Consider the following 17421-nt stretch of genomic DNA (forward strand, 5'->3'; position numbering starts at 1 on the left):
AAGGTGTCACATTCTGCAAAATACCAGGTAATTTTTTGTGAAAAGTTGAAATGACTATTGTGGCCGGAAGAACAGGTGATAAACAAATGAGTGAAAGAGAGAAACGGAGACGGGGAGGGCTGAAAAGGCGAGAGACGGGGGTTTCACACAGCTAACCACACTCTGCAGAGTGTGAATGCAGCGAGTGCACTTGTTTCATATGGGTGTGGAGGGCAGGGAGGAAGGAAGGAGAGCAGGGGAGGGCAGCAGAGAGAAGCAGAGGGAGGCAGGCTCCGACACCTAGACAGTCACAGTGAAGGAGGGGGGACAGCAGCCGGCTCAATGGGCAGCTCTCTGTGAAGCGCAGCCTACCTGTTGGAGCTCATTTCGGGAGACTGCCGCTCCGGACCCACGCTGATCGTGGATCTGCGGGAAACCCACTGCACTTGCGAGGCATGAACAGTCTAAACATGTCTCCCAGACTATTGCTCTGCGCTGTTTTGGCAGTGTACCACGGGACGCAAACCTGCAGTGGATTTAACATAGATGAACGGTTTCCTGTAATCAAGGAGGGAAAAACCAAAGGGAGCTTCTTTGGATTCTCAGTAGCTCTGCATCAACTGCTGGATGGCTCCAAAAAGTACATGTAAGTTACCAGCTGTGCATGTCTAAGAAAATAAATACTCCATTAAAATACGCAGACTACGCACCTGCTTTAGACCAGGTGGCGCAAGGAAAAACGACCATTTTATCCGCTTTTTGCACCCACTTACTGCACAAAAGCCGCGTTGAAGCACCTGTGGCCTGTTTATAAACTGCGCTTACTTGTTAAAAGGTTTCCTTTCGGAACAGACACTTCCTTATCCATACATAAAGTAGTTCCTCTCAAAGAAACCACCTGTTAAAAGGCAGTGGAGCGGTTTACAGTTCTGCGAAATGTATTTCAGTCTCAACACAATTTCTAGATTGCACTGCCATGTTTCTGCCTCTGTCGTGGGAAAGATTTGATGAAACAATTGAACGTGCAGGAGTGAAAAAAATGTTTCTTGCTTTTTAGTTTGGAAAGCAGGGGTTAAAAACATGAAATGAGTATCTATCATTTTTAAAACACACATTACATTTTTATTTTATTTTATAGCTGTCATGTACGTCTAACGCATTAAGTCATCCAATTATTGCAAGTGCCATTCTCCAACTTTGACTCAATCTTTTGGTTCAAAGTGCATAATTGACAAAGTTAGAAATGCCATAATTTCTGTCTTTTGCATGAAACATGTAGCTGCAGGTGAAACAGCTGGGACAGGTGAAGACAGGCCCAGCAACTTCAATCTGGGGCTTTCCTATTCTGTGGAGTTCAATCCACATGCTGACTCTTTTAAGGTCACAGCATGTGACATGAAATTAAGAATCTTGAGGGTAAAAAAAGTAATTTTGGATCAGCCATGGATTCCCATATTTGTCACTTCTGTGCCGATATCGGTACACATCTATAATGGAATGCACAGAAAGCCGTAACATAGCCTGCTCTACTTTCTTTTTCACCTATCCCGAGGCCATTACATTCAGCTGAGACACAAGTGGGTTTGTGTTTCGCAATAAAGGTGTTCATTGGCCTGTAACACTGTAGGTTGTTATTACCAAGACACGAACGCTCATGTGGGGTTAACAGTGTTTGGGAGGATTTACATGATGCTTTTTGTTTTCAGAATAGTTGATGTTTAAGAATGTGTGTGACACATTTCCCTATGTGTAGCTTCTTTAATGAAAGCTCCTCAAACTGTGTCATTGTTTAGTGTAGGATTTCCCTTGGCCAATTACAGTGGCCCCCCTCATCCTTCCGCATCCATGATCACACAGCATGTCCATAACTTGCTCTTATCTGTGTCCTTGTTTTGCTTTGATGGGTATTGCAGGAAAGAAAATTGCAAACCACGGCCCACTTCCTCTGTGTTGTCACCAGTGGAGTCTGAATGTTACGTTTATCCGCCTAATTTCTACAGAAATTCCCCCTAGTCCATAGAATGGATACTAGTGTCCAGCTGACATTTGATCGATGTGCCATCTTGGCCCTGTCCCCAGAGGGATGGAGTCACTGTCCACAGGCTGCAACCCAAGAAGGGGACCACATGGTAATGAGACTGGAGGCCTGTGGGGACAAGGAGGCTGTAAAAAGTCTCATCAGACCACTGCTAACTAAAAGGTTTAAGCTAATTTTGGTTTAGTTCTATATTGCAGTTTTTAAATTGGTAATTAAGGACTCATTTTAGGCCTCTAGATTGTGTTTAATGGACTAGTGTAATACATTTTGGTAAAGTTTCAGAGAGTTGAGTGGAGAAGATCAATACCACTCTCTAATCTCGCTAATTATAACACAGTATACCTAGCATTATATTTAGCATTTAGACAGTAGCTTTAAAAAGAGAATACATGTAGGGCTGGGCGATATGACCATATATATCGTCAAAACAGAATCAAATGTCCATCCTATATTATCTATATAGTTTCGACCGCATCGTTTGAAACGAAAGGCTGAACTGCATTATGGTAATATTTGCAATCAACGATCCAATGCTGAGAAGCTGAAACAATAAAGTTGTCAGCAAACTGCATTTTAATATCTATTTTTTTTTACCAAAAGGTCCCAGACTCACTCCAACCAAATCAAGGAGGGCTCGTCCCTTAATGGGGTGCTACCTCTGTTGTTAGGATGTGGTTTGACTACAAAAAGTTGGACATGGACCAGAAAACAATCTTCAAAGTTTCCCACACTGTAGGCCTATTTGGAAGTAGGTTCGTGTTCGTGGCTGCTTATGTAGGAACAGTTTCTCTGTTGTACAACATGAAAGGGATAATGGATTATGAAATAATCTCTTCAGAAGCTGTGCACACCCCCGAGATAACACGGATAGGCTGGCATATTTTCGATTGGTAAACTTTATTATTCTACATGTCATTTACTTTTACATTGCAGTGACAGAATGTAAGCAAAGCAGGTCTAAATCCAGTACAATCTACTATCTATAGTCATCATAACCAATTCTATAATCGGTGAGGTTATGAAGGCTATGTACATCTTTCATGCAGATGACTCAAACCAAGATGTACATGTATTAATTATTATGGCCCTTAATGTCGGCCGCCAGTCCCATATTTATCAGCTGTTTTATATCCATATTACATTTGCTGCCCCCATTTAATAAACTAAATAGTTATTGAAAAACCAGAAATCAGTGATATATCATTAGCAAGATATGAAATTACCCAAATTTTTTGCCAAATCGCCCAGCCCTAAACACATGTATTTTATAAATCTTGTTGTCTGTGCTAGCTTGACATCAGCCAAGCAGATAGAGCAAAACATAATGCCAATAATAGCATACATATTCCTTACAGTGTTACTTTGTATCTCATGTCAACAGCCAGCTTGTAATCAGTGGAGCCACCATTGTTGAGTGAAGACGTGCTCAAGTGATCAAACGTAGCTGTGTACATACTCTGTGATTCTGTAGAGACGCATCACAATGTGCTGATGGTGCGTCCCATGTTTGACTTGGGCTGGTTTTACAGCGCTGTCTGTTTCCTCTGTGCTGTCTGGCTTCTTTTGTGGCCCTAGATCTGTCTCACCACACCACAGAGCTGTTTTGTGACATGTTTCCTCATTATTGAAGCGAGTTACAGTGTGAATATTAGAAAAATGCAGGCACTCTGCCTATAAACGTGACATGTACGATGTTTAAAGTGGCCGTTCTTTGTGCATGTATGAGTCAAACAGAGTCCAGGATAAACGGGGTTTCCACTCCCAGTCTTGCAATAAAGTTTTTCCTTAACCTCTTAAGATGTAGGCTATTACCTAATTAGTCTGAATCTAGCAAAGTATTTTGGCTCGGTTGAAGCAATTTAATAAATGTTTTTTTCAATTCAGGGGGGTACGAGCCAATTAGTTGGCCAGTATTGCTTCTTCTTTAGGAAGGGCTGCACCTGAATTATCTAAAGCTACCTGAGGCCAATTTGTACGGGGCATTCACAACTCCACTCCCCCCTTCTCTTTGAATCACCCATTTAAGGTCTCCGAGAGATTTTCCCTGAGAGGGCTTTTTTTGTTCTCTGTAGCAGGGAGGAGGGACGGGGCAGTCAGCTGGCCACCTATTGGCTCTTCCAGTCCCCTGACCCCATGGTATGCTTGGAATGTATTACCCTTCTCTGCACAGTCACAACCTGCCAGGTTTCAGGTTGAGACAAGACAGGAGTGAGGGATTCTGGGGACTATTGGGGGAACACACACTCGAGCCCTCCAGAATTATTCTGTTCATCCCTCAGCAGACAAAGATTCATTCATTTCATGGGTGGGAACCTCTGCGACCTGAGAGGAAGAATTTAATTCGTCTGACTGATGAATATTTAATCAGAGTTGAAGTGCGCTTTGCTTTTCCAGCTCATCCCTGTCTGACTGTAGTGGCCCGAGGCCATGAAAGTCAGCCATTTAATTTGACGGGGCCTTCCCCTTTCTGCTGTGAGGTACAGATTAAACTAGTCAACCTGCTGTAAGGTTTAAAGACACACAGACTGATGTTTAGTTGAAACATGCACAAATCTGCTTTCCCTCAAACCTCCTAGAGTTTGATGAACTAGCACCTGAATCCAAAATCAAATTCATGTTCCACAAAGTCAATATGACGCAGCAGATGGAGACGGGGCGTTATACAGAACCTGCATAGTCGTCCTCTAGCACTGAAATACTTTGCTTTAGTTTGTTAAATACAGGAGATAATGTCCTGGAAAGACATGAAGATTAAAAAAATGTAACTCATTGCAATTTTCTTGGCTGATATTAAAATTGTGATAAAATTCACAATTTTGGAGGGAATGATCATTTTTCATCATTATTCTATTTTTTAGAATACAGTATGTAGACCAGGACATCTCTGAAGCACAACAATACTTCATTCAGACATATTTTGCCTTTAACAAATACTGCCCTGTCTGTGAATTGGATATTGCACTTTTTTTCTTCATATTAATTGTTTAGCCCAAAATTCAACTCCATGTAAAACTTGTGTTGAACGGTTGGATAAAGTGTCTTGAACGCTGTGCTATATGACACGCTGTAGCACAGGCTAATGTAAATGATGCAGGTGGGTATGTCCAACTTGGCTGTGTTCCAGCGTCCCCCCTCACTGCAGTGTGAGTGCTTTCTGTCTCTGAAGTGGGTCTATCAGAGAAGTAGTGACAGGCCACGGTGAAACATTTCCAGATAACAATCCTGTGTTGTCTTTATAACCTCATACATGTATTACAAGAGAGCCAGCAGAAAGTTGTTCCTGATTCTTGAGGATGTGCTATCCCATAGAGATGCACATCATTTTTTTTAATTCTTTTAAGGATTTATCTATAGCTAACTAGAGTACATGAAAAACACAATGGTGTTTTGACTATGTTAATGCATAATGAGCTAAAATAAATACTGTATATGTAATATTTATTGCTACACCCCTTCTTAGTCACATGATAAATATAATAAACTTTGTTTGTAACTTATTAGACCACCCTTGTTTTCTTCAATATCTTGTTCATATTAATGCCTGATACAACTGAAGGTACATTTGTTTGGACAAATATAATGATATCAACAAAAATAACTGATACAAGTTTAATTTAAGAGCTGATATCATGACATTTTCCATGGTTTTCTTGATAATAACCAAAATCATTATCAAGAAAACCATGGGAAATGTCATGATATCAGCTCTTAAATTAAACTCTTATGAGCTATTTTTGTTGTTATCATTATACTTTCCCATACAAATGTACCTTCAGTTGTACCAGGCATTAAAATGAACAAGAAATTGAAGAAAAAAGGTGTAATAATTTTCTCCATGACTGTACATTAAGCTACTCGTCTGACTGCTCTGTTTTTAGACTCTTTGTTCATCATGGAGGCATATGAGAAAAAAAAATTCTTCACAAAAATAAAAAAGTATCCCTTTATACTTTTGACTGCAGACTTGGTTATTAAAAACCTTATGATTTACCTATTATTAAAAATCTTATTATAAGACTTATTGACATTTCCAAATGCAGACAAAATGTTTGACCTGATAGAGAAACCCATGAGCATACAGACCTGCCAATGGGGCTTTTTACATTAGGGCAACCCAAAATTAGTTGCCTAACTGTTAATTCTATAGAGATCTTTAGAGCATTAATCATGATTTATTAAACATTAATGAACCCATTAGTTATAGCTTTTAAGCCCATTATAATGGTTCTTTATTTAAACTAGAAAATTCTGAAGGTGTTGTGAACCAGACATTACACATGGTTTTAAGTCCTTTATAATTTGTTGGAGTCCAAGCCAAGCCACTGGAACTGTACAAGACCTCACTAAAGTTAAGTGCAAGTGTGTCCATAGTGACTGGCCCTAATCTGTATGGTATTTATTAGCTGTATCCAATCAGTTGGTAATGGCACGGGTTGCATTTTGTGTAGCAGCAGAATGAATGACGGCTTCTAATAACATGTTGAAATGGATCCCAGCGGGACAACGGGCCTCCTGCTAATCTCCACAGAGGAGATTCTCTATGGTGGGGCTTTCATTGGAAATACCTGCAGTGAAGACTGTTTCTATCTTAACAAAACTGTAAGAGATCCCCCTTTTCTCCCCTGCTTGTACAAATGCCCTCAAACAGCTTGGAAAAGAAGCTGGTGTAGCTGGCCTCCGGGCTAATGAGGGCTACCTGCAGCTAGAAAAACTATATGCTTCAATACCTTTCCCTCTTTATGCCTTTTTTCATCTTTGAAGGAGAAGTGATCCTGAAGTATAGGTTTACACTTGGTATGTGGAAGTCAGTGAATGTGGTAACTCGTTGTCTGTCCTTAAGAAAAATACAAAAAATGTAATGAAAATATGTTATAAAATGTCTCCTGTTATATAGTTTATTGACAAAGGAAAACAATAGAATTAAAGAGGATTTTTTAATCTAATTTTCAGTTTCATACATGTTTACATGCTGTAATGTTCAAAAAACACATTGTTTTTCTCATACTGACTGAATATACCAGCATGTGACCTCTGTCTGAAACACTCCCCTTTAGTGCTTATCTCTTTAAATCTTTATATCCCCTCTATCACCATCATTGCAGCTGGTGAATGACTGTATTGGCACTTCCTATCTATATTTCATATAGTTGTGAAATCACAACCATACAAGAGTCCCGACAGCTTGTTTAAGACAGCTTCTTTTAATACTTTAACAGTAATTTATTGCACCTGCTTTAACATAGAAAAAAACATGGAAACCTCAATTTTTACAGTATGGGACTTTAAAATATATGTTAGATAAAGACAAATGTCTGCTCCTTGTCCTGCCAAAGTAACTACAATATCAACTTCTCGAGCACAGCAAAAGTGATCGAGGTCATATTGATTTATTGTACGATATTGCTGTTGTGTAAAAAATAAGATTTTTGTACATGACAATGTCCCAACATTTTAGCCAACAAGATACCATTAAAAAGCAGGGTTTCTCTACGATTAAACAGAAAAAACTAATGTTTTGCAGTCACTTCTGGTTGCACTGCTTCTGTCCTCTCCTTTGCTCTCTGTGAAGTTTCACCGAAGGCGGGTCAGCTCCTCAAAACACACACATAATCCAAAGTTCATTGCTCTTTAAATAGGGTGTTCTTGCTTTTTTATATCAGTGGCATTGAATTGTCTTAAAATTAAATGTATCAAAATTATTTCTTGGACAATATATCGTCAAACAAGATGTAGTTATCGTGACAAGGCTGTCTGCTCCAGTGGTGTTTTCTGGACTTTTTCTAAGCTTCAGCAGGTAAAAACAGATGTTTCATGCACACACCTGCGCTGCTTTTATATAGGCTGAGTAATATCTTGGCACTCAACAGACACGCTAACAGTTCTGTCTACTCCATTACAGCTGTGAGGTAGTCCACCTGTAAACCACCCACTCCCCCTCACCCCACTTACATACAGCTGGGGTCAAAATGTTAATAGCAATGCTGTTACTGATACTGCAAGTCTCTTGTGGATTCTGCATGATGTATCTGCTGGTGTGGGGTCACTTAGAAACATGTGTCCAGGCTTGGAGTCCTGTTTGTATGCATGCATTTGTATGTTTTTCTCCATGGCAGTTTGGTAGATTTGCATGTTTGTGCATGTGTGTTAATGGTGTGTAGCAGCGTTGTGCTGTCTGCATCTGCAGCACTGCGGGTCGCCAGTCTGGCTCTCATCACTCATCCAGCGACACCAGACTCTGGCTGGGCATAGTTAGCAGACTTAAGCCAAAATAACATTGTCCTTGTCAGACGAGGTTTTACTCGTTGCTAATGAAAAGTGAGTTAGTTTATTATCAGGGGATGACCTGCCATGTTTAATTTGTCACACTGGGTCTAAATGAGTTTGCACTCTTGTTACTGTTTCACCAATGGCAGATGGTGGTCTTCAAACAGGATGTTTGTCCAGCTGAGATTAGACCAGTATGTGTGTGTGTGTGTCTGTGAAGAACAGGTTGAAACTGATATTTTATTTTACTCTATTCAATTGTTCCATTGCTCCTTTGATCAACAGAATGAATACATTGTTTTTCATTTCCATTATTTCCCATTGTGGCTAAATGACCATTCGTCACAATGATGGAAGAATTTCCTTTTTTTCTAATTCTTATTCTTGTGTGTGAGAGAGACTCACAAGGCTGAAAACAGCTTCAGAAGACTTGACAGAGCTGAGAGGGCAGGCTGTAAAAAAAAAAAAAAGCTCCCTTGTTCTTAGCTCTGAACTGAGTGACAGTCAGTGAGCTCAGAGAACTGTGACTTTTGGAAACAAAAACACATATCAGTATTCTGATTGTATCTCACAATATGGACCGTTTTGTGAAATTTCAGTTTTAATACAATTGGCCTCAGCGGTGTGCACCTGGTTTGCCACTGAAGGTGTGCCCACAATTCATGACTAACTTCCTTTTACCCTGTGCATGTTTTGTTAATAATTTACAGCATTTGGCAGTTATACTGGAGGATATGTCTCAATATAAGAGCAACACTGTAGTCTAATCCCTCTTACCATTTTCATTTTGTGTTTGTTACTCTTTAAAACACTGAAGTCACACAATACACTGTAATAAATTATTCTGTAGTCATTTAATTTTACTTAATATATTTGATAAAATGTATTAAAAATAAATGCGTCCTTGATTTTGAGGCAGTTGTTTAAGTAGCTTTAATATAAAAATGTTTGAGATAGAATCTACTTATTTTGATCACATTAAATATAATCTTTATGTGTATGTAATTCTAAATCAAGAGAATTTTGAATGAATCCAACACAATAGAATTAGTCTGTTTTTAATTGACACTTAACACTTCCTGTTTAGTTGTTATTAACTCAACTTGTAACATAGTTAGATTTAATAAATAATATTGCGTGCAATCTGTTGCCTCAATTTTATTCAGTAGCTACTGTTTGTCTTTTTTTACAGTGTAATCCAAACCTATCAATGCAGTGGTAGACCACAAACTCCTGTGTTCTGCGAGGTAAAATCACTGTTTTTGTTAATAGAGTCTGGTGGCTTTGAAGAGAGCATAGATAACGGCTTTAGTTCAGGTTGATGTATCACTGTTTGTCCGGAGAGGACGCATCTGTTAGCCACGTTCTGTATGTGCACACTCATTCACATAGTCAACAACTAGGCGTGCTTACAGTGAATAGTCTGATAGCAATGTGCCTGCTCGCCCCCACCTACAGCTTTGTGAGAGTGTTTCCTGAAAGTACAAAGGACTGAATTTATCAGAATGCTATTGTAATACAGTGAAACCGCATCACGTGACCTCTTGTCCCCATTCAGTCAGCACAGTAATGGCGGACCACACTGAGACATGTCTATCATATCAACCGTCCTCAGTGAAGTCATTACATCATTACAAGAGCATAAAAAGGTCTCAGCCCTGGTCTGCTCTTGTCCTGATGCTTAATTCAATCTGCAAATTGAGTCACTGCATTCAATATTATCTCCATTTATTTGCTTAGTGGGTCGAAGTGGCGATGTTTCCTTGGAATCAATATGACTGTAGTGCAATAGATTTATACCACCCTGAAGAATACTGAAGGAGCAGTATAGGTGAGTGTGTGTGCCTAGTGGATTTAGGATTAAGGGTGAGGATTAATAGCATTTTGTGTGCCTGCTCCTTGTTTGTACGTGGTACCTTGGTGATCTCGAACCAGGTCCCCCACGTGTGATGTTTCCATCACTTGGGTTGATGCACACCTACACAGACCTCTTTGACTCATATTTTGATTGTTTTTTTTCATTTATGTTCTTCGGCAAGCCTGTGTGTGCATGTGATGATAACGCGGAACAACACACCTTTTTTCCCGATTATGACAGTAATGCCAGTGAGGAAAATGTCTGATTCACGCCAACAGTCATCATCCACAACTCCCTGCAGACACAATCCTCTGTTACTTGTGGTTTAATTTTCATTGTGATATGTTTGGAAGAGATTGATTAATAAAGTTTTGAGAAGATATCTGCTTTATCTGTCAAGAATAAATCATATTGTCACAATAATTTCATAGAAAGTGGTAAAAAATATTTTATTCCAACTTTATGAGCGACTGTGTATATATAAACATAAAAAAACATTGAAAATAGAAAATAAAAAATAAAAATATATATATACATATATAAAATAATATAAGGTAAAGTAATACAGTAATAGCAACTTAAAAAAATAATTCTAGTTATGCACATACATTTGCAGGTTATTTACAGAGGGTTGGTGAACGTTTAATAAATAGCTTTAATTTATAGTTTTGTTCTTTTTTTTTGGCTGGGTAACTCCCTGTACACCCTTTTGAAGCCTGCAGGTATGTGTTTCGTTTTTAATTTGAGCAGTGTAAAAGTATTTTGCACAATCTAACAATTAATTTTGGAAAAATTATAAAGAGTGTTGGAGATGACATCATTAGCACACATTTGACCCTCACAGTTCTCTTAAACTCCTCACATCCCTGAATCTCCTCAGCACTGATCATTCCCACTGTATCCTCATGTAACAACACCTTGTTACCAGGGGCAATATCTGCTTGTGTCTACTCGTTTCCAATGGGCCTGACAGCAATGGTGTGAGGCAACACATTTTCAACAACAGAAAAGCTTTGGCTTCTCTACATGATGTAGTAGTACAGAATCATGGTTTGTTCACATAACTTTGTTGGAGTTTTGGTGTTGTAATAATATATATTGTAACTTATAGTTTTGTAGAAGGAGTGAAAGTGGTGGAAAAACAAAAACTTAAAAACTAAGTTTAAAAACTCCTCATAGTTTCTTTGAAAGAGCTGCATGGCTGAGGGCCTGAGGTTCTCTAACATAATGCTGAAGCTTTTGTCATTTTCTATGCCCTGAGGGCCACAGCCGCACCCTGCAACAAACTGGTTGCCCTAAGCCTTATCTGGACAGGTGATCCGTCACTTGTGTAAGGCTGACATACTCAAACACACTTGCAGCAGCTATAACACTTGGTCTACTTGTCACCCACTTTCTCTCACTTACCTTTCTTTAAATATTTATACCGCTAGACATGTAAGGCAAGGGCCAGCCGGGTGAAAAGTAGTGTGCCAGTTTTAGACATATATCATGTGTCTCATCACACTCCTGTTCAGACTGGGCCCAGATGAAGATGAATGAGACATTTCCGTTGTTCCGTAAACACAACTGACTGGCCCTGCACATTGTCTCTTCTTGTTAGTCTTGCAAAAGCCTGTGAGATGGAGAGAAAATGTCATCCAAAAGGTTTTAGTCACCTTTAATTAAGTTGGGTTTCCTGGTTTCACTGCTGATGAGTCATGATCAGTCAGGTGGGGGTGGGAGCTTTCGAGGGCATGGCTCAGTTTTTAATTAACTACCAGAGAGCTACATGTGTTGTTTTGTGTTCTTATAGACACATGTCTGTTTACTTTGTGCTCTCCTCTATCTCCTCTTCCATCACTCCCTCGCTTCTGGGTTTGTGGGCGCTGTCAGGAGCTGTGGTGGGCAGTGACTAGATAAGCTGACCCCTGTTTGTTTAACCAAGCACCACTGATGTGAATATACAGTAGTAGATCCAACTCCCTTCTTCTTCCTTAACTCCAGATGTGAAGAATGCAGGCCACGCTCACCTTGGCTGGGTGTGTTCGCCACAGTAAATGTTTGGTTTAGCCAGCCGATCACTTGTGAGGCAGAAGGGGCGAATTTCAACATGTCCTCAGAGTTGGAATGCAGCTGCAGGTTGCCCCCCTCCCCTCTCCCTTCCCTTCCTTTCCCTGGGCCTTTGACAGCATGTTTATGAGGAGGTGATGAGCAGGGCGGGAGATAGGAGGAGAGCACACAGGACAGGATATGAGGTGTGCTGTCATGGCAGAGTCAACTCTTTGTAATGCAATCGTTGGTTATTTAACTTTGAGTTGAGAAGACTTAGGAAATCATTTCAAATCGCCTCACATTACCTGACCAATCTGAAAAACAGCTTTTTATTCACACTTTGAGAGACATGTTCATCTGAGAAATGTGACATGAAGGACAGTTTTTGTGCTGAACAAACAATATATAATGTTATATGCTAACGACTCAGTGATATTTGTATCACATGAACATAAACATAGAATACTTGAAATATCAGAGCAAAGGAGACCCTGCTATCAGACAACAGGCTTCTACTACACCTGGGCAAGACCAAGTCTATCTTGTCTGGTCCAAAGCTTTGGTTATATAAGGAATCAAAAATCAATCAAAATCAAAATTACTTTATTTATCCCCGAGGGGAAATTAATTTAGTCTGGTAGAATCTCTGTTAGAATGAGACAGCCTGATGGCTGTAGGAGCGAAGGATCTTTTTAATCTCTCCGTCCTGCAACGGAGAGAGAGGAACCGTCCACTGCTGTTTTTTTGGTCCATTAAGGTTTTGTGTAGCGGATGATCTGGGTATTTCAGGATGGCCTTGAACATCTTGACAGGTCATCGCTCCACCACCAGTGTGTCCAACCTGGCTCCAACCACAGAACCAGCTCTTTAGACCAGTCTAACCGCCTTCATCTCTGTGTCTGATGCTGCCTCCCCAGCAGACTGCAGCATAAAACAACACACTACCACCACAGACTGATAAAACATCTGCAGCATCTTACTACAGATGTCCAGAGATCTGAGCTTCAAGAAGAAAAAGAGCCCCTCTGCCCCTTTTTGTAGAGAGCGTCTGTGTTTAGGGACCAGTCCAACTTATTATCCAGGTATACACCTAGATAATTAGAACTTGCCACCACCTCCATGTCCACCCCACAGGTATTCACTGGCTGAAGAGGGGGCTTGAACCTGCCGAAATCTATGATCATTCCCTTAGTCTTTGAGGTGTTCAGTAGGAGATAGTTCTTGTGACTCCAGTCACTGAAGGCTTTTATCAATATTCAGATTCCTGTCCATTCCTGATACACGCCACAATAGCAGTGTCGTCTGAGTACTTCTGGATGTGGCAGGACTCAGAGTTGTATTTGAAGTCCCCTGTGTACAGTGTGAACAGGAATGGAGCCAGAACAGTGCCTTGTGGAGCCCCTGTGCTGCTCATTAATGTCCTAGAAACACAGTTCCCCAACCTGACATACTGTGGTCTTCCTGTCAGGTAATCTGTGATCCAGGAGATGGAGGAAAGATCCACTCCCATCTCTGTGAGCTTGTTTTTGAGTATGTTGGGTTGGATGGTGTTGAATGCGCTTGAAAAATCAAAGAACATGATTCTCACATAAGCACGAGTTTCCTCCAGATGAGCAAGGGCACAGTGAAGCATGTAGAGGACAGCATTGTTCACTCCGATGTGTTGTTTGTATGCAAACTGCAGGGGGTCAAGTTTGTCTTTGACTTCAGCTCTCAGTAGGCGTAGAATCAGCCGCTCCAAGGTCTTCATGATGTGAGAAGTGAGGGCTACTGGTCTGTAGTCATTAAGTTTTTGGTACCGGCACAACACAGAAAATTTTCTAAAGTGCCAGCACTTGCCCCAACTGTAGACTGAGGTTGACGATCTTGTGGAGAGGTTGACACAGTGACACAGAGAGGCAGCACAGTCCTTGAGCAGCCTTGGACACCATCTGGGCCAGCAGCCTTTAAAGCAAAGTCTTCCCAGTTCCAACATCACCCCCATCTCTGTGACACACACTTGTTATTGAGTTTGAAGCGGAATATATAACAACAAAATCCTCTGTGAACTACCTGAGTTGCTTTTTTGACATTAGAAATGCCAGAACTAGATACCTAGCTAACAGGGATAGATTACTAGATAGGGATTCCCCGAGACTGTTGGCCTGCTTAGTCCAGTGTTTTATTAACTTTGCTGTTATTTTAGGGTATTGGGACCTTAACACAGCCTTGAAACAGTAACTTTAGGTAGCACAAAACACTGATGAGAGTAGCAGTAGGGCTGGATCATAGGAGTCACATGGGCAGGTCTCAGTTCCTTATATGGTCGACAGGATCTTGAATAACAAAGCCTAGGTACCTCCATAATTTCTTTATAACTTTATAGATAGCCTTTTAGAAAAACAGAGGTTGATATAACTTCACACATGGTCAATTAGTGAGCTTTAGCTTATGTTACTTTTGAACACAAGCTAGCTGTTTCCCCTTGTTTCCAGTCACTGTGCTAAGCTATGCTAACAGTTGGGTTGGCTGTAGCTTCCTACTTACTTGAGAGTTGTATTAATGTTCTCATCTAACTCTCTGCAAGACAATGAATACGTGTATTTCCAAAAATGTGAAACTGTTCCTTTAAATCAAGCGTTACCTTCATGGAAATACCACTTCCCCAGTTGTAAAGCTCTCTTCACTGTCTTCACCCAAGCTGATGGCGTCAATCAGCAGTGTTTAATTTCCACAACAAACACAGGTGACCCACGTAGCTCTGAGGAGACAGTGAGACGGCAGTGAGTATGTGTATAAAGTCAGGTTAGACTAACTCTTATTCTCTGGTGGCAACAAGCTCTCTGCCAGCCAAGGTTACCCACACCTCCCTAAAGTATGTGTGATTACAACTGGACTCTGTGCCCCAATCCTTCATGGGATTTTCTGTTTGTACAAAGTTCACACAACCTGGCCTCTAAGTGTTTTACAGTCTTGCTTATTCTCTGGGTTGACCCAATTTCTTTCATGCTCTTTCTAGATGCTTTGGTTATGTCGCTTGGTTTTCCCACTAGAATGGCTGACCTTGTAAGTAAGTGTTTTGAGACACTGTGCAGCTGAAAAACATTTTGGGGGACCGTGAATTCTTATTTAACAGCTATGGAAGTACGTAGTAGAAAACACACACCTGCTTGGTCATGTGCTCATGTTTTCTGTTGTACAGAAGTACACACACATGTATGCTCATATTGCAGATTACAGAAGGGGCCTCCACACTCTGTCATTCCCACTAACTACTACAAAGCTCTGTGGAATCTCAGATGCTGTCTACATTACTGAATGATTACCTGAGCCAAGGCCTCTTCCTCCCAGTCCACTGGAAACTGCAAGCCCTTAGAGGCCATCTTGGCTCTAGCTGGTTGTCATCACTGTGGCAACATAATTGATTCATTGCTGATAATGCCCATCTGGTAGCTGAAAGAAGGGATGATTTTGTCTTTCTATTTCAAATTATGGCTGGAGGATGTCTGTTTTTCATGCATCAGTGGAAGATATTAGTGTAAAAGTCTGCATAGTGTACTTAAGAAGCAAAAGATGCTTGGCATGCTTGGAAAAGGAATTGATACCTGAAATTATGTTAGTCAGAGACGATCATCAGGGTAGAATAGCATGCGTTCATGGGTTTAAATAATCCACATCACCTCCACAAATAGCACCAAGGCAAAAAAAAAAAAATACAGCATTAATATGTCAATATGACTGTAATTTATAAGGTTAGCTAATGTTAGCTAAGGAATCTATGAGTTTGCTAACATTAGCAACATGTTAATGCTAGCTGAAATGATTACATTAATATGTAGCGAGCTCAACATATTTTCTGGGAGATGGAGTGCTGCTTACGCTAGCCATGTTACACAATGATTTACAAATTGTAGACAACGATAGAAACCAAAACAAAAATGTACACAAACAAGGACAGTAAAATTTTTTAAAAAGCTTAATGTAACCAGCTAATGATTCCATTAGTTTGCTAGCATCATTAGCATAGCTTGCTTCTTAACAAAACCTTACCTAACTTTAGAAGCTACAGTTATATTATAATATTCAGGTTGTAATGTTTATCTTGCTGTGATTGGTGCAGGTCATGTGGCAAACTAACACATGCTGTCGTATCCTGTTGATCTTCTCTGTAGCCTACACTGCAATGACGTCTAAAAATATGATAAATATATTAAGAAAGGTACAGCACAAGTAGCCTAAATGTGAATAATAATCCTATTTAAACAGTGGCATAGATGTGATAGAACATACTATAAACTCAGGAGGCTACTAAAACAAAACAAATCACTGCGCAATATAAGAGACTGGCATGTGTATGTTATTTATTGATAAGGAAGTGCAATAAACACAAATTAATTTCCAACCTTTACAAAAATGATAACACAAGATTTCCCTTCATGGGTCCTGGTGATGGAGATGGTTCCTCATGCTGGGGGTGAGCCCGAGCCTGTAGCTCTGCAGCAGGATGCTATTGGAAGAGGCAGACTTGCTGTAGTTCTAGTCAAAATAACTTTTCAGCCAGGTTTTAATTAGATTAGATACGATCAAAACCTTTGCCACAACTCCTGAACTAAGATTAGAAATGTTGGCATTTCCCAGATAGTTTAGAAAGTTTAAAATCAGTAATGGGGTAATTTGATCTAAGATCAGCAGTGGAAATAAACTCACATGACTTATTTCCATGCAAAGACAAACTTTCTGAGGCTGTTCAGATTCAGGTGACACATCAAAGAGAAAATATTTTTGTCTGGGCTCTTGAGACGTCCTCATGATTAGATTGCAAGTAGGCATGGGGGCATTTTGTCTATGTGCGGGTATGAATATACCAAAGCCTGTGGTGGGGTGGTGGAGCCTGGTACACAGTTTCACTATTTGTATAGCATGAAAACTCACCGCATATCCTGTGAGTAATGTGTGAGAGGGCCTGGCTCACCACAAACGATATCTTACAAAAAATCTATGATAGACTGACATAGTTGATTTCTGGCATGAAGAAATCACTAAACGCCAGTAAAGATTATATTGTCTTTTTTACTCAGACATCAAGAAATGTGCCTCATCCTTCTGTCATGTTTTACCTCTGAGAACATAATAATCAAGTTGGAACAATGACTGGTTGACTCATAGGAGACGTTGATTTGAGGACACAATGACTTTACTGTAAAGGTGTATTTTCTAGTGAACACCCATTATCTGTATTTATTCTTGCTTATCAGTGCGTGTAAGGGGG

The 17421-nt window shown here is 40.1% G+C and overlaps 1 protein-coding gene across 1 annotated transcript in view; it reads left to right on the top strand.

Annotated features, from left to right (window-relative positions):
- Positions 1-296: 296 nt before the first annotated feature.
- itga3b (integrin, alpha 3b) overlaps positions 297-17421 on the top strand; it is a 38988-nt gene continuing 21863 nt past the window's right edge. Inside the window, exon 1 of the mRNA XM_059325229.1 lies at positions 297-625. Coding sequence (XP_059181212.1) covers positions 435-625 — 191 coding nt within the window. The 5' untranslated portion in view covers positions 297-434. The remainder of the gene's footprint in view (positions 626-17421) is intronic.

The sequence above is a fragment of the Centropristis striata genome, chromosome 21 (genome assembly GCF_030273125.1).
Source record: "Centropristis striata isolate RG_2023a ecotype Rhode Island chromosome 21, C.striata_1.0, whole genome shotgun sequence".
Lineage (NCBI taxonomy): Eukaryota > Metazoa > Chordata > Actinopteri > Perciformes > Serranidae > Centropristis > Centropristis striata.